Source organism: Phocoena phocoena, chromosome 9 (assembly GCF_963924675.1).
Source record: "Phocoena phocoena chromosome 9, mPhoPho1.1, whole genome shotgun sequence".
NCBI classification, from domain to species: Eukaryota; Metazoa; Chordata; class Mammalia; order Artiodactyla; family Phocoenidae; genus Phocoena; species Phocoena phocoena.
Window position 1 is genome coordinate 60,271,092 of NC_089227.1, and position 22,807 is coordinate 60,293,898.

The 22,807-nt window shown below is 39.2% G+C and overlaps 1 protein-coding gene across 1 annotated transcript in view; it reads left to right on the forward strand.

The window, feature by feature from the left end:
• Positions 1-22,807, forward strand: part of GARS1 (glycyl-tRNA synthetase 1) — a 43,016-nt gene that overhangs the window by 17,492 nt on the left and 2,717 nt on the right. Inside the window, exons 9-15 of the mRNA XM_065883458.1 lie at positions 2,086-2,248; positions 5,731-5,895; positions 11,704-11,811; positions 12,608-12,753; positions 17,859-17,944; positions 19,545-19,654; positions 22,145-22,238. Coding sequence (XP_065739530.1) covers positions 2,086-2,248; positions 5,731-5,895; positions 11,704-11,811; positions 12,608-12,753; positions 17,859-17,944; positions 19,545-19,654; positions 22,145-22,238 — 872 coding nt within the window. The remainder of the gene's footprint in view (positions 1-2,085; positions 2,249-5,730; positions 5,896-11,703; positions 11,812-12,607; positions 12,754-17,858; positions 17,945-19,544; positions 19,655-22,144; positions 22,239-22,807) is intronic.

Genomic DNA, 22,807 nt, shown 5'->3' on the forward strand with positions numbered 1-22,807 from the left:
GAATGTGCGGGAAGGCATCCTGGCACTTCTGAGCTACGTTTTTCTTTAGAAACTTATTATGACTTAGCTATTTATGACTTAAGTTTTTTGAGATTTCTATACATTTTCTTACTGATATCATCTCTTAAGGTAATAAATTGATATAAAAATGGGATATATCGGTAAAATTAACTTTCTTAGACTCCAAAAGTATTTTCCACAGCCCCAGTGACCTTCATGAGGAAGGAGCTTGCACAGCCTAGAGAAATGGAGTGGGGAGGACCCTCCCGGACCTTGCTGCAGAGAGAAGAGATAGTCCTAAACTTTAACTAGGTGTTATAACAATGAAAAACTTGTCAGACTTAAATCTGTTTTATTTCTCAATGGGTTTCTTCGTATCTTTTCTCGTCTTGCTTCTGGGCTTCCCCTCTGTCCCAGTAGTGTCCGCACGCATGCTTTCAGAATACTGAGGAAGCTGTGTAAGACTGAGCTTGTCTAAAGCCACTGTTTTGGAGACGATTTACATCAAGTAGAGTAGCTGTTGGATGATTATAAAGGACCGTGAAGTAAGGCAAAACCTGGGGCCTGTGGAATAAGAAGTGGTAAATAGGAAACGCAGCTCAGAACAGAGGAGCAATCCCAGGAGTTAACTGGGGAAAGACCCTTGGTGCTTCCTGACATTTTATTTCTTGGTCACTTTCAGTTCAAAGTGTTCCATCTGGATTTTGGTTGGTTTTGTCACGTGCCTCTGCAAGATCCTGGCTAGAAATCCACTCATCCTTCCACGAGTCAGTATCCCTATGGCTTTTGTTTCATGGTAGGGCTAGGACTTGTTTGTCTAGTGTTTCTTCTTGACATAGAGTTATCAGGTGATACATCTTTGTATAGCTATGATTCCTTTGATTTAGGTTGGGAGCATTGGATTGTTCATATGAAATTTTTTTTTAATTAAATTTTATTTTGATTGGCTGGCTCTGTCTTCTAGTCCTGTGTCTATTTTATATTTCCAGAGTTCCAGGTAGACTCTCTGAACTCAAAGACAACAGACAGCTGATACAATCAGTATTAGTGTTGATTTCTATCTCCTGTCTTTGAGCTGGGATTACTTCCAGAACAGATGGAAAGACTTTGGTAGCAGATGATTTGGGGATTCTGGACAAGGTCCTTATTTTGATCTGCCCTTCATTTTAGATGTTCTGTTGCTGTCATCCCACTTGGAAGCTGTGTGAGGACAGACATCATACTTCTCTCTCTCATATTCCTATGCGCACAGAAGATGTTTGATAGCTGTTGAAAGACAAGACATAGGTGCTGCTGGACCAAATAGGGGATACCATTAAAAAATAAAATTGAAAAAAATATCAAAGCTCTTTCGCAATGCATTTCATGTATTTTTAGGAACCATTTAAGCAATTTTTCATTACTTCTAAAACATCTGAGATAATCATGAAAGTGCACTAGTAAATTGTGTGTGTGTTTTAAAGAATAGAGACTTGATTTTGACTCCTAAAATTAACTTAAAACTCTTTTCCACCCAATAGCTACTAAATTGCCATTCAGGGAAATCTCTTTGGGAAACCATTACTATGTGCCTACTTATTTCATCATCATGCAGTTAGCTTGATGTTAGCTTTTTCAATTCATGCCTTATGTCCTCTGCCTTGAATAACACTTTATTTGAGAAGCTGCTACTCTCAAGACACCAGCTGTGTGGTGCCATTAGCAGTCATTTACTTGTTCAGAGCAAGAAAAAGGAAGAAATCACACTGTTATAAAAGCTAAAGGATAATTTCAATTCACTTTTAATTTCCCATTCTATGAAAAGTAAATCAGGAGCTTCATTTCGTGTACATCTATAAAGACTTGCTTTAAGGAAATGCTTTAAGGAAAATCATTTTATTTGGAAGCCATTATTCAGTATCTCATTTTGTGTCTGATGTTCGCTCAGGTTTTCCTAACTTTAAAAAACTGTATCAATCTGTTCTCTAAAAACTATTTTCCATATCGTTCTATATCATTGTAGAATGAAGTTGAAAATAATGGCTTTTGTTTATTGTCTTTTATAGTGAAGTGTGTAACTTTTATCCCTTATATTTTGGCTTTCAGAGAATTCACAATGGCAGAAATTGAGCACTTTGTAGATCCCAGTGAGAAAGACCATCCCAAGTTCCAGAATGTGGCAGACCTCCACCTGTATTTGTATTCAGCGAAAGCCCAGGTCAGCGGGCAGTCTGCTCGGAAAATGCGCCTAGGAGATGCTGTTGAACAGGTAAGATTCCATAGGTAACTTAATTTAGATTATACCTATTCCAGGTTTTCGGCACTTAGCAAATTCTGTGTACTGGATGACAAAATACTGTATTTTGGCAGGCATTTTATTTTGTTACAGTATGCGTTTTTATACAGTATTTATTACACACTATTATAGTGGGAGGAAATTAACCTGAACACGCCACTGTGTGGACCATTGGGGCTAACATGAAAAATATGTTTAGCAGAGCACTTGGAAAAAAGTTCTTGGTTTGAACTGTGCCCCGTCAATCTGACTTTTAACAGTGTATACTACTTTTGGGGAGACATTTTTACTCACAGAAAGCAAGCCCTCTGGATTTTAAACTCTTCTGCATTACCCATAGCAATTGGGGTAAGGCCTTGCCTGTAATAGAATTTCTCTGATTATTTGCTTGGAGAAATAAGTGAGTGAAAACATTCCAACAGTAGCTGCTGCCTAATAGTGGAATGAATTGCCCTGGGAACAATGAGCTTCCTGTCTGAAAATATTCAAGTAGAGGCTGAGTGATAACTTGTCAGTTGTTTTGCAGAAAAGAGCCCTGCAGGGACTAGGAGATGGGGCTAGACGATTTCTAAGATCCTTCTGTACTAAAAATATAAGATTACATATACTATATGGGATTCACAAATTTCAGTGGGTGAGAGTACGTTAAAATCCCCTCAATCCAGAAAGTGGGCATAGAGGGAACTTTCCTCAACATAATAAAGGCCATATATGACAAGCCCACAGCAAACATCATCTTCAATGGTGAAAAACTGAAAGCATTTCCACTAAGATCAGGAACAAGACAAGGTTGCCCACTCTCACCACTCTTATTCAACATAGTTTTGGAAGTTTTAGCCACAGCAATCAGAGAAGAAAAGGAAATAAAAGGAATCCACATCGGAAAAGAAGAAGTAAAGCTGTCACTGTTTGCAGATGACATGATACTATACATAGAGAATCCTAAAGATGCTACCAGAAAACTACTAGAGCTAATCAATGAATTTGGTAAAGTAGCAGGATACAAAATTAATGCACAGAAATCTCTGGCATTCCTATATACTAATGATGAAAAATCTGAAAGTGAAATCAAGAAAACACTCCCATTTACCATTGCAACAAAACGAATAAAATATCTAGGAATAAACCTACCTAAGGATACGAAAGACCTGTATGCAGAAAATTATAAGACACTGATGAAAGAAATTAAAGATGATACAAATAGATGGAGAGATATACCATGTTCTTGGATTGGAAGAATCAACATTGTGAAAATGACTCTACTACCCAAAGCAATCTACAGATTCAATGCAATCCCTATTAAACTACCACTGGCATTTTTCACAGAACTAGAACAAAAAATTTCGCAATTTGTATGGAAACACAAAAGACCCCGAATAGCCAAAGCAATTTTGAGAACGAAAAAAGGAGCTGGAGGAATCAGGCTCCCTGACTTCAGACTATACTACAAAGCAACAGTAATCAAGACAGTATGGTACTGGCACAAAAACAGAAAGATAGATCAGTGGAACAGGATAGAAAGCCCAGAGATAAACCCATGCACATATGGACACCTTATCTTTGATAAAGGAGGCAGGAATGTACAGTGGAGAAAGGACAGCCTCTTCAATAAATGGTGCTGGGAAAACTGGACAGGTACATGTAAAAGTATGAGATTAGATCACTCCCTAACACCATACACAAAAATAAACTCAAAATGGATTAAAGACCTAAATGTAAGGCCAGAAACTATCAAACTCTTAGAGGAAAACATAGGAAGAACACTCTATGACATAAATCACAGCAAGATCCTTTCTGACCCACCTCCTAGAGTAATGGAAATAAAAACAAAAATAAACAAATGGGACCTAATGAAACTTCAAAGCTTTTGCACAGCAAAGGAAACCATAATCAAGACCAAAAGACAACCCTCAGAATGGGAGAAAACATTTGCAAATGAAGCAACTGACAAAGGATTAATCTCCAAAATTTACAAGCAGCTCATGCAGCTCAATAACAAAAAAACAAACAACCCCATCCAAAAATGGGCAGAAGACCTAAACAGACATTTCTCCAAAGAAGATATACAGAATGCCAACAAACACATGAAAGAATGCTCAACATCATTAATCATTAGAGAAATGCAAATCAAAACTACAATGAGATATCATCTCACACCAGTCAGAATGGCCATCATCAAAAAATCTAGAAACAATAAATGCTGGAGAGGGTGTGGAGAAAAGGGGACACTCTTGCACTGCTGGTGGGAATGTGAATTGGTTCAGCCACTATGGAGAACAGTATGGAGGTTCCTTAAAAAACTACAAATAGAATTACCATATGACCCAGCAATCCCACTACTGGGCATATACCCTGAGAAAACCAAAATTCAAAAGGAGTCATGTACCAAAATGTTCATTGCAGCTCTATTTACAATAGCCCGGAGATGGAAAGAACCTAAGCGCCCATCATCGGACGAATGGATAAAGAAGATGTGGCACATATACACAATGGAATATTACTCAGCCTTAAAAAGAAATGAAATTGAGATATTTGTAATGAGATGGATAGACCTAGAGTCTGTCATACAGAGTGAAGTAAGTCAGAAAGACAAAGACAGATACCGTATGCTAACACATATATATGGAATTTGAGGGGAAAAAATGTCATGAAGAACCTAGGGATAAGACAGGAATGGAGGCGCAGACCTACTGGAGAGCGGACTTGGGGATATGGGGAGGGGGAAGGGTGAGTTTTGACAGGGCGAGAGAGAGTCATGGACATATACACACTAACAAACGTGGTGGGGTGGATAGCTGGGGGGAAGCAGCCGCAAGGCACAGGGATATTAGCTTGGGGCTTTGGGACAGCCTGGAGGGGTGGGAGGGGGAGAGTGGGAGGGAGGGAGATGCAGGAGGGAAGACACATGGGAGCACATGTATATGTATAGCTGATTCACTTTGTTATAAATCAGAAACTAACACACCATTGTAAAGCAATTAGACCCCAATAAAGATGTTAAAAAAAAAAAAAAAAAAAATCCCCTCAACATGTCTTATGACTTTTGCTAATTCAGAAGGAATATATTTACAATTCCTTAGGATCATTATTATGAATGTCATTTTTAGCACTGTAGATTTAGAAGATATGAGGTATTAGGCTGAATTTTTGCTGACCCAGTGAGTATGGTAGAAAGATTTTGAATGACGCCATTATTATCTGCTTGTTATCTTGACAGTTAAACCTTTTGAAAATAGCCAAGATCACATTTTGGGTATTTAAGATTGTTCTGAAAGCTGGATAAATTAGCTTACCTTGTGTTTCAAAATTGTTTCAGTAGATGATGAATAACTCGATGGAAAATGGTACCTTGGCCTTCAAAAGCATTGATGTTTGTGTTTGTGTTCGTTCCTCCATGCTTGCTTGCGTGCTGCTTGCCTATTTATCTACTTATTTGTTTATTCATTTATTTTTAGGGCGTGATTAACAACTCAGTATTAGGCTATTTCATTGGCCGCATCTACCTCTACCTCGTGAAGGTTGGTGTATCTCCAGATAAGCTCCGCTTCCGACAGCACATGGAGAACGAGATGGCCCATTATGCCTGTGACTGTTGGGATGCCGAATCCAAAACATCCTACGTAAGTAGGATGCAATGGTTTTTACCATGTGATTTTCACATTGTTAACCTAGAAGCATGGATATCAGAGTTGCCTTTTGCGTGCTTCATGTCAGAGTGGAACAAAAAGCAAAAAAAAGATTTCTTCCTGAGCTAAATGGAAAAAGTAGTTGCCCCCTTGTGCTCTCAAAAGTGGGGGGCTCCTCTTGTGTCCCAGAAGCCCTTTGTAGACTTGGATAGCTTTTACAGAGAGAGTAAGAGTGAGAGAGAGCGAGAGAAGGCCACTGATGGGGCAGTGCTGGTGTGTCCTTTCCTGGTGTGGGCAGTGTGATTGGTAATATCGCTGAGTGCAGCTGAGATGGGGTGGCCTTCTTCCTGACAAGGACCCCAGCAAACGTTGGAAGTGGTGGTGAGGCTGAGTGAAGAAGGTCATACTGCTCTTAGTTTCGAGAGTTACTTGGTGGATTTGGGGATAGACGAGTAGATTCTGATCTCTTGTTTAGGAACTACCTTCTCTCAAATTCTGTATATTTAATAATAATTCAGAGAAGACCTCCAGGTTACCTCTTCACTGTTGCTTCCCACCCCCAACCCTCAAACATGAACATTAGTGCTGAAGCTTAGGATTGAAAGGCATTTGGATATAGGAGATGCTTCCTGCATTGGTGGCCGTGGGAACAGGGTGGCATCCAAAGCAAGGGGGCCAAGAGCCTTCTGGCGTCTCCCTCGTTTGGTGCTAGGGAGGCTTCTCACCCATATGGAGACTTAAGCCCAGGAGTCCATGGTTCCCACATGTCCTTGGTTGCACTTTTTACTTTTTAAAGTGACTTCCTTTTAATGGATACATTTTTTTTAATTAAAAATAAAAGTCATTAAAAAAATGATGACCCTTTTTTGTAAAACAGAAAGCAAAAAATAATTCTTAAGTGTGTTATGTAGAAAGTGAAACTTCCTATTGTATGCTCCCCAGAAGTGTTTCAGGTCTCTTTTCTAGATCAGGCATGAACAAATGTTTTCTTTAGTAAATATAGTAAATATTTTAGGCTTTGTGGATCTCTGTTGCCTCTCTTCTTGGTTGGGGGGTTTTGTTTTTTGTTTTCGTTTAACAACCCTTTAAAAATCTAAAAACCATTCTTAGCCTATGAGCCTTGGTTTGTCAACCCCTATTCAAGATAACTTTATATGCTTTACAAACATATACACATGTGTACATGCATAATGATATGCACATACCTGTAGTGGCTGTTACTGATATTGTCTTTAATATATTCTCTTTCCTTTGTGGAATTAGGAAAGAATCTGTTAGGTTTTTCTTGTTACTTTACTTTCTTCACAAGCTTACTTGACATATGCTAAAATGATAGTGGTAATTATTTTTGGATTGTAGGTGATCATTAACTTCAAAACGTATTACATTTTCTGGAATTTCTTTTCATTTTCAAATTAAGCCAATAAACTATATTCTGTTTTGTATGAGAAGATTTCAAGCTAAACTGGACACAAATTCTCTTTTTTTTAATAGATTTATTTTATTTATTTATTTATTTATTGGCTGCGTTGGGTCTTCATTGCTGCGCGCGGGCTTTTCTCTAGTTGCGGCGAGCGGGGGCTACTCTTCATTGCAGTGCGCAGGCTTCTCATTGCGGTGGCTTCTCTTGTTGCGGAGCAGAGGCTCTACGCGCGCAGGCTTCAGTAGTTTTGGCACGTGGGCTCAGTAGTTGTGGCTCACAGGCTCTAGAGTTCAGACACAGTAGTTGTGGCACACGGGCTTAGTTGCTCCGCGGTGTGTGGGATCTTCCCAGACCAGGGCTCAAACCCGTGTCCCCTGTGTTGGCAGGCAGATTCTTAACCACTGCGCCACCAGGGAAGTCCTGGACACAAATTCTTGCTATCTCAATTTAGATTCTGAATCTACATTTCATTTGTTTGTTCATTTAACATTTCGAACTGTTAAGGGCTGTATACCGTTCTAAGTGTATTATTATTATCACAGTAATTCTGTGCATTGGTCCTATTTCTGAGGAAACTGAAGTGCTGAGAGGTTAGGTAATTTGCCCGAGTCTCACAGCTAGTGAGTGGTGGAGCTGGGATGTGAGCCAGGGCTATCTGACTCCAGGCCCCTGCTCTTAACCATTGTGCTACACTGCTTTCATAAACCCTACTGCATTCCTGCTCATCCTTTCCTGAGTGTCACTGTGAGCTGTGGCCAAACCCTCAAGGATGAGAGATCAGAAAATGTGAGCCTAATAAGCCCTGAGGATGTAATGTACAGCATGGTAACTATAGTTAATAGTACTGTATTATATATTTGAAATTTGCTTAGAGAGTAGATCTTAAAAGTTCTCATCACAAGAAAAAAAAGATTGTAACTGTGTGTGGTGACGGATGTCACCTAGACTTACTGTGGTGATCATTTTGCAGTATATACAAATATCGAATCATTATGCTGTACACCTGAAACTAATATAATCTTACATGTTAATTATACCTAAATCTAAAAGAATTAAGAAAAAAATTTAAAAACAGAAATGTGGGCCTAGCTTTGAGATTAGGCTACAATGTTTTGTGTAAGGTCATTGGAAGACTGGACTAAAACAAAACCAGAAGCTCCGGAGTAACAGACTTCTAAGGAGAGGGGAGAACTCCTTTAAAGCCTTTAATTTTTTCTTTTTGTGTGCTTCATATTTTATTTTTTTAATAAAAAAGTGACTGATATAGCTAATGTTCCACCCTTTTCCTCTCTCTGCTCAGAGGCAACCACGATCCCAAAGTTGTTGTCTACCATTCTTAGGCGTGTTTTTGTAGTGTCACCTTTCAGTACGTAAATATGTTCATTGACGTCTTTAGTAAACGATAATGAGCATGTTATTTATATGTTTAAGGGCATAGACATACTAGTTGACATCTTTAGTGACTGTCAAAGGATCAAGTTACATGTTTTTAAGCTTTTTTCTTTAATTCCTATTTTTTTGTTGTTGTTAAGTGTTGGGGTTTCTGAGCTTATATGAGTTCTATATTTGCCTTTTTATTTGAAATACCCCATGTGGTAGCTTGTGCTTGGAAAGCTTAGTAGTTGTGGTGGTTGAATTTTCCCAAACTCTTTTGATTAAAGGCAAAAGTAAGTATTCATGAGAAGGACTAACTAGATATCTACTTAACTAAGCTTTTTACCTCTTTTGTTCTTATTCAAATAACAGGTTCTTAAGAATTTTTGAAAACACTTTGCTTTTGAAAAGTAACTTAGGCGTTAACCAGAAATGGAACCTGCCACCCCTGTGGTAGTAATGCTGTTATTAAGTTTTATTCTGTGACCGAAACAGTACCTGTTCTTCATTGAGTTTTCTTTTGTTGGGTAGGAAACTGAATTGAGCACAAATGCCCACATTTGTGGCTGGCTGAGCTGTGTGTTTAGTACAGCTATCTGATGCCAAGTTTTGAGAGCAGTAGACACTTCATACAGAGGGAATACCGTCATCCCTTGGTGTCTGCTGAGGCTTGGTTCCACAATCCCCACGGACACCAAAATCCTGGATGCTCAAGTTTCTTATATAAAATGGCTTAGTATCTGCATAGACCCTATGCACATCCTCCCGTATACTTTAAATCATCTTTGGGTTACTTATAATACCGAACACAATGTAAACGCTACACCAATAGTTGCCAGATTCGCAGCAAATTTAGGTTTTGCTTTTTGGAACTTTCCAGAATTTTTTTTCTGAGTAGGTTTCATTCACAGTTGGTTGAATCCGCAGATGCGGAACCCACAGATACAGAGGGCTGGCTGTATTATTGGGTGTTAACACTTAAATACACCCTTCAGAATCTACTTAACAGTTTTTGCAAAACATCTTAGAGAGAGAAAGTCAATAAAACAATGAAATAGCAACGTAGAAAAAGTTCCTTTTTCCATTTTGAGCATCTGTCCTCTGTCCATTGTGTTTACCCTTCAAGGCTGATGGGATGCGTTAGCACTCTATTCATTTCCTCCTTCTTGTGATGCATCGTAATCTATTATATTTCTTTTTCTTTCCTTTTTTTTTTTTTAATTAAAAAAATTTTTTTTGGCCACACAGCGGGGCTTGAGGGATCTCAGTTCCCCAACCAGGGATTGAACCCAGGCCCCAGCAGTGAAAGCCCAGAATCCCAACCACTAGGCCACCAGAGAACCACCTTTCTTTCCTTTTTTTTTTTTTTTAATTAATTAATTTATTTATTTATTTTTGGCTGTGTTGGGTCTTCGTTTCTGTGTGAGGGCTTTCTCTAGTTGTGGCGAGCGGGGGCCACTCCATCACGGTGCATGGGCCTCTCACTATCTTGGCCTCTCTTGTTGCAGAGCACAGGCTCCAGACGCGCAGGCTCAGTAGTTGTGGCTCACGGGCCCAGTTGCTCCGCGGCATGTGGAATCTTCCCAGACCAGGGCTCGAACCCATGTCCCCTGCATTGGCAGGCAGATTCTCAACCACTGCGCCACCAGGGAAGCCCCTCTTTCCTTTTTAATGGTTCAGAAAAATGCATGCCCACTATATTGTTTTCTTTGTAATTTCTCATAAGAGTCTTCTGGCGAAGAGTTACGAACCTGAGTGACGTAGGTGCGGGGCATGCTGTGATATAACTAACTCCCGACGGATTTCCCTGCACACATGTTGTCCTTCGTAACTTTGTCACCTATGTTCAGACTTACCATCACCACAGCATCATAATAGCATGTTCTTATTTCTGCTGCTCTTTTATTGTAATGTCATGATTTCTGTTGTAATATCTCCTCTTCTCACGTTGCTAATCCCCTTGGTGAATCCTTGCCTTCCCACCTGCTGCTGTTGACCTTATTTTTTGTCACCTGTGTTGGTCTCTGAACCCTAAAGGGATTTTCAGGTGACTGATGGGGTCACTAACCCATGAACTGTTGTTATGTGTGGTAAAGACTGGTGAAGTACTTCCTCCTCTTAACTATCTTCCATGCTTTTAAAAGATCATGAAAGTTTTTCTTCCTGTTTTCCTTCTCCACAAACTTTTTTTTGAGGTGAGCACCAGGTTTAGATTTGTGGGTGCATATGTTCTGTGTGGACTCACAAAAGGGATCTTGGTTGACCCCTCAACCCTTCGTGTGTGTGGCGCTAGGAAGTCTCTGGGAATGTGCTGTTGTGTGCGCTCTGGAATTCAGGAGGTCGAATTCTGGCCAGGGATGTGATTTACTTGCCTAGTGTAGGGCTCTTCCGAAATAGCCATGCCCTTCTCTTTGGCAGTTCTTAAAAGTGCACAGAGAAGAATGACTTTGCAGGTTTTACTTCTTTGATTTGAGCCAGAGTTTTAACAACATAAATGTATGAGTGTGAGGGGGGAAGAACCATTACAGTGGTCCCTCGGTATCTGTCGGGGATCATTATCCAGGAACCCCCCTGCAAGTTTGCCAAAATCCATGGATGCTAAAGCCCCTTATGTAACACAGTGTTGCCCTAGCGGTTTCTGCCAGATTCATTTTGAATCCTGGTCACAAATTTGAAACAGATCTGCCAGTTTTGTCTTGGTTCACATTTTATTTCCATAACCAAATCCTAGAAAATATTAGTTTACCCCACATTCACAATATGGCAAAATATTTCTGTCCAGAAAATGAAAAGACTACTTTGTGTACATGTGTGAATTATATTTTGTAAGGGTGTTGCTACCCGATGTATAAGACTATTCCCATTTCAAACATTTATAAAAGTTGAGTGGAGATTCTATAATTGAATTATTCTTGAGTATGTGAAAGAGTTACCTATAATCCACATGCATTTGTGAATGAACCTTGTGTGACTTACAAATGTTTTTCTTTATCGTGTCTTCTTAGGGCTGGATTGAGATTGTCGGTTGTGCTGACCGTTCCTGTTATGACCTTTCTTGTCATGCGAGAGCCACCAAAGTCCCACTCGTAGCTGAGAAGCCTCTGAAAGAGCCCATATCCTTTCTGGTCACTTCAGCAGCTCAGGACTACAGTGTAAACATCTTGGAAATGGATAAGTCCAAGTCTATACCTTGTTCTGTGGATAAACTGAGATGTTTGTGCACTATTTAAACCTATTATTTTACCCATCTCATTGCTCCTTTCCTATTCTCTTTACTTGTAATCTGACATGTGCCCGCTCAGTGTCTAGTCCTTGAAAGAAAAATGCTCTGTATGTCTTTCAGGATGTTGACCAATTTTTCTCAGCCATTTCCCACACCTTCATCTACATACATGCTCTTTAATTAAAGGGCGCCTGGTGAATACTTTCTCTATTAAAAGCTGAGTGACTTTTATGGTAGATGAAATAATTTAGTTCACTTGATCTGTAGATTATCAAAGGAGAAATTTTCTTCTTTTACAAGCCAGTGAGATTGTGAGCTGATCTAAGGGCTAGGCCAGGGACAGGAAATAGAGCCTGTCGTGTTGAGACATTTGAGAAATGAATGAATTGTTTTCAGAGGTTATTATGCTATGTATTGGGTTATACTGCTGATTAGATAATATCCCTTTATCTCACTGTAACTTTGAAAAAGTCTTTCTTGATGATGTTTACTTATTTTGACTGAGGTTTATCTGAATGATTTTGTGGGTGGTTGTTTCATCTTGCACTGGAAATCAGCATATAGAGGATCTCGGACACCAATGGGGAACTGATAGTTGTTTTAAGTCGATGATGGCTTGTCCTCAAGATCATTTCCCGAAATACGAAGGCAGTTCTGTAGTTTTGTATTCCTTGACTACTTCATACAAAACAGTCAATGTTGTTCAGTTTGAACCTAATAAGGGAGCAATTGGCAAGGCATATAAGAAGGATGCAAAGCTGGTGATGGAGTACCTTGCCATTTGTGATGAGTGTTACATTACAGAAATGGAGAAACTACTGAATGAAAAAGGGTAAGATTTAAGATGTGTACTTTTACATGGGCTCCAGTCAGCTATGTCTTCTCTGCCAGGTTTTGAAAGTTAGGGTGAGATGAGTTTCTTTAGAAATGTTTTGCAGGTAAGTACTATCTCTTGGCTACATTTAAAGGACTGTGTTTGTCTAGATTTTGGCATTATGGCCTGGAAATAGACTTGATATGGACTATAAAGATTTTTTTTTTCCCCAATAACTTTCTTAGAGGAGGAGACTTATCCAAGGTAATTAGAAACTACATCTATCTCTTAAGTCAGTGCTCTTTTTTTGAACTTTGGAGTCGTCTGTGTAATTGTTGTAAGTATAAATGTAAAAATGATAGAGAAGAATCTTTAAAGGAATTCAACAAAATCCATCACTAAACAATGTAAAATTTACTGTGTCTGGCAAATACTAAAAAATTTCTAGACATATGAGAAAGCATGAAAATATGACTCATAAAGAGGAGAAAAATCAGTCAAAAGGAACACCCAGAAATGACAAACGTGATGAAAGTAATACAGAAGGATGTTAAAACAGTTATTATAAGGGCTTCCCTGGTGGCACAGTTGTTGAGAATCCGCCTGCCAGTGCAGGGGAGACGGGTTCGACCCCTGGTCCGGGAAGATCCCACATGCCGCGGAGCAAGTAAGCCTGTGAGCCACAACTATTGAGCCCTCGTGCCACAACTACTAAAGCCTGTGCACCTAGAACCTGTGCTCCTCAACAAGAGAAGCCACTACAATGAGAAGAACGCGCACCACAGCGAAGAGTAGCCCCCACTCGCCGCAACTGGAGAAAGCCAACCCATAGCAACGAAGACCCAACACAGCCAAAAATAAATAAATTTTAAAGAAACAACAGTTACTATAAATATGCTTCCTGTGCTCAAGGATGTTAAGAGAAAACATGAACATATGAGGAGAGAAATGGGAATGTATATGTAAAAAAGAACCAAATAGAACATCTAGAGGCAGTATCTCAAATGAAATTGTGTGTACCTACCCACAATACAATAGAATGAAATCTTTTTAAGTGCTTACAGACAAAAGCCATATACCCAGCAAAAATATCTTTCAAAAATGAAGAGAAAATATTTTCAGACAAAAAACTCAAGAGGATACATTGCCAGCCAGACCTACACTGCAAGAAATGTTAAAGAAAGTCCTTCAGGGGCTTCCCTGGTGGCGCAGTGGTTGAGAGTCTGCCTGCCGATGCAGGGGACACGGGTTCGTGCCCCGGTCCGGGAAGATCCCACATGCCGTGGAGTGGCCGGGCCCCTGAGCCATGGCCATTGAGCCTGCACGTCCGGAGCCTGTGCTCCGCAACGGGAGAGGCCACGACAGTGAGAGGCCCGCGTACCGCAAAAAAAAAAAAAAAAAAAAAAGAAAGTCCTTCAGGCAGAAGTGTGGAAATTTAGAGCTACCCAAAGAAATTAAGAGCTCTAGAAATGATAAATATGTGGGTGAATATGAGTAACGTTTTCTTTCATTTCTTTAAAATGACATCTCTTAATTTCTTAAAAAGATAATGGGTTGTTTAAAGCAAAAACAATAACAATGTATTGTGAAATTTATAATATGTAGAAGTAAAATGTATGACATCAGTAGCCCAAAGGATGGGAGCGAAGACTTGGGAATATGTAAGAATATGTATACTGTTTTGAGGTGTGTACATTACACGTGGAGGTACACCATGGTAAGTTTAGAAAAGGACATACCGTAAACTCCAGAGCAATTGCCTGGATAAAACACACAGAAACCAAAGGGATATAACTAATAACCCAATGAGAGGGCTAAAATAGAATAATTAAAAAGTGCTCCAGAAAAAGACAGGAGAAGAGGAAAAATGAACCACGAACAGATGAGATCAATAGAAAATAACTCAGGAAATGGTAGATTTCAACTCAACAATATTGATAGTTATATTAAATATAATGATGTAAACACTCAAATTAATAGCTTTTAACTGTCAAACTGGTTAAAAGATTCGAGACCCAGTTAAATGCTGTTTCCAGGAAACTGACTGTAACTGTCATATACGGGCATACCTCGGACATATTGTGGGTTCGGTTCCAGACCACTGCAATAAAGTGAATGTTGCAATAAAGTGAGTCACACAAATTTTTTTTGGTTTCCCAGTGCATGTAAAATTTATGTTTACACTGTAACCTACTCTATCAAGTGTGCGATAACCGTTATATTTTTAAAATAGGGGGCTTCCCTGTTGGCGCAGTGGTTGAGAGTCCGCCTGCCGATGCAGGGGACACGGGTTTGTGCCCCGGTCCGGGAGGATCCCACATGCCGCGGAGCAGCTGGGCCCTTGAGCCATGGCCGCTGAGCCTGTGCGTCCAGAGCCTGTGCTCCGCAGCGGGAGAGGCCACAACAGTGAGAGGCCCGCGTACAGAAAAAAAAAAAAAATAGGGAATTCCCTAGTGGTCCCGTGATTAGGGCTCCATGCTTCCACTGCAGGGAGCATGGGCTTGATCCCTGGTCAGGGAACTAAGATCCCACATGCCGTGCGGCGTGGCCAAAAGAATAAAAAATAAAAACCAATGTACATACCTTAATTAAAAAGTACTTCATTTCTGAAAAATGCTAACGACCATCTGAGCCTTCAGCAAGTTGAAATCTTTAGTGACGTCAAAGACCACTGATCATAGATCACCATAACAAATATAATAATGATGAAAAAGTTTGAAATTTTGTGAGAATTACCAAAATATGACTCAGAGACGTGAAGTGAGCACACGCTGTTGGAGAAATAGCACTGAGATTTATCGATGCTGGGTGGCCATAAACCTTCAACTTGCAAAAAATGCGGTATCAGTGAAGCACAATGAAACAAGGTATACCTGTACACAAATAGGCTTAAAAGGAAAAGAATTTAAAAATATTTCCCATACAAACATTAATCAAGAAGGTGGAGTGGCTTATTAACATCAGGCAAAGTAAACTTCACAACAAGGAAAATTACCAGGTTGCATTTCATAATGGTAAAGGGATCAATTCATCAAGAAGGCACATCACCTCTAACCTTGTATGCCACTAAAAACAACCTCAAAATATATAAAGCAAACGTAACAGAACTGAAAGGAAAGTTAGACAAATCTACCATCACAGTTGGCGATTTCTACACCCCTGTCTCAGTGATCAGTAGAGCAAGTAGACAAAAAAGAATCAATAGGAATTTGAAGATATAAGCACTGTTAATCGACTTACTCACCGTTTATAGAATACCTGATAACCAAAGAGTATATACATTTTAAGTACACTTGAAACATCTTTCATATTGTTTTTTGTACCACTATCTAGCTAATGACGACTTGCATTTTCAAAGCATTGTTTAAAAAAACAGAGTATGAGAGTCTGCATATGGCCTGCAAACCCTGACTATTTCATACACAGAAATTTTGCCAAACCCCTTTTACACAAAGGATTATACGCCAAATTCTGGGAAAGACAAACCTCGTTTATAGCGATAGAAACAGTGAAGGGGATTGGAGGAGAAGGGACTTAGGGAAACCTTTGGGGCGATGGTGGTTGCATGTGTATGTGTATTTGTCAAAAGAACTATCATAAGATGAACTCTTGTAAGTTGAAGATAAAATTTACAAGAAATTTTAAAACATTTCTGGTCTCCCAGAATTAATGTCTGTTTATGCTAAAATAACATCAAATGCCAATAAAGTAACCATAGGTTACTAGCAGATATCATTATCTACAAACAAGACAGGTTTTAAAAAATTATTCTCAAATAATGGCTATCTCCTTGCTAATTTCAGCTTTTTTATAATTATTACCTACTCTACACTTAGATTGTGCTCACAGAGACAATATATATGATACTGTTTATATGGAGTCTTTAATGCATGTGTGCACAGACTTTAGACAGAATAGTAAAAGTGGAGGCAATCAATGAAAACCATTCATATGATGCATGAGATTATCACTGCAAGAAACTAGCAAAATGCAGTGTACCATGTATCAGCCATACAGCTTCAAGGACAGCCACATGAGGGCACTCTTTTCCCTGCCCTGAGCTGCTTGTGAGATAAGACACATCCAAATTGATCTTCATAATGTGAGGAAATACTTCATAAGCTGAAATACAGGTATTACACGAACTGCTTTATAAAGGTGAATTCTTTTTTTTAAAAAAAGTTTTATTTATTTTTGGCTGCGTTTGGTCTTCGTTGCTGTGTGCGGGCTTTCTCTAGTTGTGGCGCGCGGGCTTCTTATTGCATTGGCTTCTTTTGTTGCAGTGCACGGGCTTTAGGCGCGCGGGCTTCAGTAGTTGCAGCACGTGGGCTCAGTAGTTGTGGCTCACGGGCTCTAGAGCGCAGGCTCAGTAGTTGTGGCGCACGGACTTAGTTGCTCCACGGCATGTGGGATATTCCCGGACCAGGGCTTGAACCCGTGTCCCCTGCATTGGCAGGCGGATTCTTAACCACTGCACCACCAGGGAAGTCCCAAGGTGAATTCTTATAACCTGAAATGGAATGGGCGTATCTCAGGATGTGAACATATGGCATGCAGGCAGTAATTTTTGTGGGGATAGTATTTTATATTGACATGTCAAGCAGAATCATTAAACTTCTTTTAAGCTGATCTTCATCAACGTAAGTGTCAAAGTTTATTTTGGAAATAGTGTGGGAGTTTTAAAATTTCTTTCTGTAAGATGACAAGTTGGTCATTTTTACATTTGTTGGGACAGTAGTGAGAACAGTGGTCTTTTTGCCAGCAAGCCTGTTTTTGACAAATTTATTGTAATTATTCTAAAACTGAATTTAAAAAAGTTTTCTTTAGTTTTACCTTGATCTCAAAACCAAAAGAATTGGTCATAAGTCACTTGTGGAATTTTATAAGACTAACCACATTTTTGGGTGCCTCCCAAAATACTGTTTGGTGCCGTTGTTAGAATAATTAATTTGGTATTCCTTATGAACTAATTTAAATTTGACTTCAGCTGTTATATCTGAATTGTTGACCAAGTTGTATTACACTTAAAATGAAAAACAGTTTAGCACTCTGTATAACTTCTTTAAATTAAGGCATGGGATGTGTGTTTTCACCAATATGTAATGTGCCTTGTTTCTTTGCAGGGAATTTACTATTGAAACTGAAGGGAAAACATTTCAGTTGACAAAAGACATGGTCATTGTGAAGAGGTTCCAGAAAACACTACATGGTAAATTTGTAACAAACAAACAAAAATCATTACTCCTTAAAGGCATTTTGGTTTTTTGTTTTTTTAAGTTTCACAGCATAACCATTTTATGGAAAATTTGAAGAAGAAAAATAAATCCTTAATGCTATAACCCTAAATTTGATGAATATGTTCAAGGTATTATCTCAGGTTTTTTTTTTTTAAAAAACATAATTGTACTCATACTGAAGAATAATTTATAATGCCACCTTTATGTTTCCTGTGTGACCTGAGGTACATATGAAGAATATCTCTTTGATTAAAAACATTTTTTTTTTCTTTTCTCACTTTAAGGAAAAGTCCTTTTGTTTCTTAAGTAAAAGAGAGAACTCATCCCTTCTGTCTATTTTAGCAAATTAACTTGTTAAAAGTAGTTTAGATTAGTGATCTTTCATGCTTTTTTAAAAGCCAAGGAGATGATTATTTTTGGTAGAACAAATTCCGTGAATTGGGAAATGACTATTTTGGAGAATATACGAAGGATGCTTGTGGTTAACTGACTGAATTGAAGCTTCTGGAAACTAAGAGTAGTGGGTATTTGAGATGCTACTGCCCATGGAGCAAGCAGGCCTCCTTTTCCATTTGTGTTTGGCCTGCATCGTTGTCACCAGGCTGCAATGAGCTGTAAAAGGAGTCTGAAAAGTGATAGGAGGAAGCAGGGGATCCTTCTTCATGCTCTGGGGCTTTTTAGCCACTATCCTGGCAGCTGGCTCAGAGCTGTACTTCACCATTGCTTGGATGCCAGGAAAGGATGGGCAGGAAATGCCTTGATCATATTTCTGAAATGTTATTCTCATGTGTAAGTTTTTGGTTCCAATTATCTCATTTCTCTTGAAACATAAATTCTCCAAGGTTAGGGTCAGTTACCTTAGACCTGGATAGTGCTTAGCCATGCTTCCTTTCTGAATAATAAGTAATAATGAAGACAGTTCCTGTGTGTACCACAGGCATAGCCTCACCCATGGGAAGAGCCATGGTGTCCCAGGTAAATGTATTGGATTGAGTGCTGGTCCCTGAGCCAACTCTTCTCTGAGGGGCTCCTGACCCCAGAACCTTGGAAATACGATGGCAGTAACTTGGCTCTCTTAAGGAGTTCTCATCCAGATAGCAAGATAAAGAGTAAAACACAAATCACATGACACTTGTTGTACGTAGGAGTTGTTTTTGTTCATTGCCAGCTGTGGTGGTAGATTTTTTAATTCTAACAAAGTCTTACAGATGCTCTAGAGTTTTAATGCTTTCTGCATAGCCGAGGCAGATGATAGAGTGTGGCTGCTATGGTTCATAGCTTACCAACTGGGGAAGGAATACCCTGGTATCTTGTTTCATTTTTATGCTGTATAAACAAAATTAAATTTGGTAAAAAAATTTTCACTCCAGTTTTCTCTTTAAAGGCACTGTGTTTTCTACCAGGAAATAGTTTTTAGGATCGTTCTGATTTCTTTGTCCTGATGTACAAGATCGATCACAATCTATCTAGAATAGAGATATTTTTAGGGCCAGTAAGAATTGTTTAGAGAGGACCTGAAATGCATTATGTGAGGTTTGAGAGAGTGTTATTGAATTTCTCTCTCTCTTGCAGTGGAAGAAGTTGTTCCGAGTGTAATTGAACCCTCATTTGGCCTGGGTAGGATCATGTATACAGTATTTGAACATACATTCCAAATACGCGAGGGAGATGAACAGAGAACGGTGAGTTGTCATGTACAGTGTACTGTTTGTTCTCTTACAGTGTCAGAGAACAACATTTACTGAGTGATGTTAAGACAACTCTGAAACAATCAGTTGTTATTTACTGTAATGTTAACACCTTTGCTTAACTGTTTACAAAGCAAAGCACTTTTTTATCTCATTTGAGCTTGGATGTGTAGGTTATTCTAGATGCCATTGTTTTAGTTGCATTTGAGTTCTGAGACAGGACATATTACTTCGGGAGAACTGTCTGTATTGCATCAATGGAAGGAATGGTACTTTCTGGATATACTCGTGTTTTCAGAAAATTGGGAAGGAGGAGATAATTCATAGAATTTGGTCAAACCAAAAAACTGTATTTATACATTGGTAAAGCATCGAAAGGAACCTTCTCAAACTGCATAAAATAGTCTGGGGTATGTTGGGGGTAAAAGATGTAAATTCCTAGGTTCTATTCCAGAGATACTGATTCTCACTAGGTCTGAGACTCAGGGATCTGGTTTTTTGGTTCTTTTTTAAATAAGAACCCCAGGTGATTCCAGTGTGGGAGATTGACAGATAATAAATTGGGCAGTAGTATGTGAGGTGTAGCCTTTCCTAACATTCAAGCCTAGCTAAAGATAAATGTTTTTTAGAAGTTTTCATCCACTCCCTCAAGTTTTCTTTTGGCTCGGATGCTTTTGAATCACTGCTGCATGCCTACCACGTATCTCTTCATTCTGGCTAATTTCACCTTTCTCATCTCACCTCTGCCTGTGGAAATTATACTCCTTTAATTTATAGCTTCAGGTTTCCAGGAAAGGCACTCAGAAGAAGAATGCTAGGGAGGAGAGGTTGTATAGGTCAAATTAACTGAAAGAAGCATTGTTACCTGCATGACCAGCTAAAGCTGAGTGTGTACCCAATGTTGGACATGAGCTCTGTAGTTCTTTCTAGGGTGTTTCATCTTGAAAACGGACTGATGAGTTCTTGGCACCAGTATTTTGAAAAGTCTGACGTACCATGGGTAATGTGTAGCTAATAAAGCTACTCTTTTATTCTCTGCCGAAAAGTTATATCTTCATTTCCTGACATTTAAGGAGCAGCTTTTCATTCGTTAACAGATAGTAAGAACCTGAGCTGGACACCAGACGTGCAAACATAAGGCATGGTTCTTCCTGAGGAATAATGTCATACTTAACGGAATGTGCTCTTTTTAGAGGTCGAGTTTGCTTCAAGCTTTTCCTGCTATTTTTCTAATGAAAAGTTTTTTTAAAAATCTTTTAGCTGTTCCTTTGAATCTAATGCTATTGATATAACTGGAGTTTTAATAAAAATTTCATAAAGGCTAGGCAAGAATAGATTAGTTATAGTGTTTTATGAATTGCATAGAGATTCTCATCATGGAGAGAAATTTGATTAGGCTGTGAGAAGCCAAATATGTTTCTAAATTGTTAGCACATAGTCCCTCGATCCATCTTCCTGTAAATTTGGTATAAAAGCATTGCTAGTGAGATAAAAAAAAATTAATTTTCTATAAAGGCAGGTCCCCGCTTCTCTCTCACATTAAATGAAATCACAAGATGGAGGAGAGGAGTGGAATTCTGAGTGTTCCATGATTCAGGTACTATGTTGGTAGAGTCTAAGGTATACTTACAGTGGAATATTCACCATTGCTTGGCACTTAAGATTAATCAGGCTTTGCGGGGGCTAAACTGGACCCTGTGTCATTCATTATTTTAATGGGACCTATTCATTCTGAGTCTCATATTCTTGCCTTCAAGTGAACCTTTTTTACAGATATTATTTAAGAACGGTCTTCAGCTCTCATTTCCAACCCCAAATGGTGGACTAGTTTGCCTTCAACAGAGTATCTTTGTTTTATTTCTGAATAAATCTGAAGCCTGTTTCAGGAGCAGTTGAGGGCTGTACTTTTCTATGGGTATACAGAGCATCTTTCTTGTTTGTTTCCTACTATTTCTCTGGGACACACGTTTGTGAGCTAATTAAGCTTTTCTGATTTACTTAGTCACTACGGCTCAGAGAGCCTTCACTTATGCTGAATCTCTTAAAGGACAGAATGGAATTTTGTCTTTTGACACTACTTCTCTGATGATGTGGGAGGAGGTTCTTTAGGGATCTCCACGGAAAGAAGTAAGGCTTTTAAGTGGTACCAAATAATTACCATCTTAGATGGTAGCTTTCAGAATGCCTTCACATCATTTAACTTTCTTACAATAGACCTGCCAAGTAAGCAGAGCGGATGGTAGAGATCTACTTTTTAGATGGAGAAACTAAGCTCCAGAGAGGGAGAGTTCACTGAGTTGGTCCAGATTCAGAACTGAGAACAAGATCTTTCTGATTCTAGTTCTGGATATCCTGCTCTCTCTGTTTTGTCACACTGCTTTTTCATATCATGTTTTCTAGTATTTTAACAGTGAAGATTGGACATTAATGTTTAGATCTTTATACACTAACATATTTGGATTTCTTTCTTTTCAAACCATCTAGTTCTTCAGTTTCCCTGCTGTAGTAGCTCCATTCAAATGTTCCGTCCTTCCACTGAGCCAAAACCAGGAGTTCATGCCGTTTGTCAAGGAATTATGTAAGCAAATCCAGTTGGGTAATCTCCATGGGAATACTGTCAAGTAGACTGAATTTTAGGAAATGTCTCTCTTTGTTTTATATTTATTTATTTATTTATTTATTTATTTATTTATTTATGGCTGTGTTGGGTCTTCATTGCCGCGCGGGCTTTCTCTAGTTGTGGCGAGCGGGGGCTACTCTTCATTGTGGTGCGCAGGCTTCTCACTGCGGTGGCTTCTCTGGTTGTGGAGCACAGGCTCTAGGCACACGGGCTCAGTAGTTGTGGCTCGCGGGCTGTAGAGCACAGGCTAAGTAGTTGTGGCACATGGGCTTAGTTGCTCCGCAGCAGGTGGGATCTTCCTGGACTGGGGCTCGAACCCGTGTCCCCTGCATTGGCAGGCGGATTCTGAACCACTGCGCCACCTGGGAAGCCCCAGAAATGTCTCTTTTCTTCAAATAAAAATACATATTGAATGAAGAATAAATCTAAGGGATTTTAGCATCTGCTCTTATTTCTAAGAGAGAGAGTATGCTTGCTCGGGATGTTTTCTCCTGCATTTGAATGAGTCAGCGTAGGACCCAAGAGTC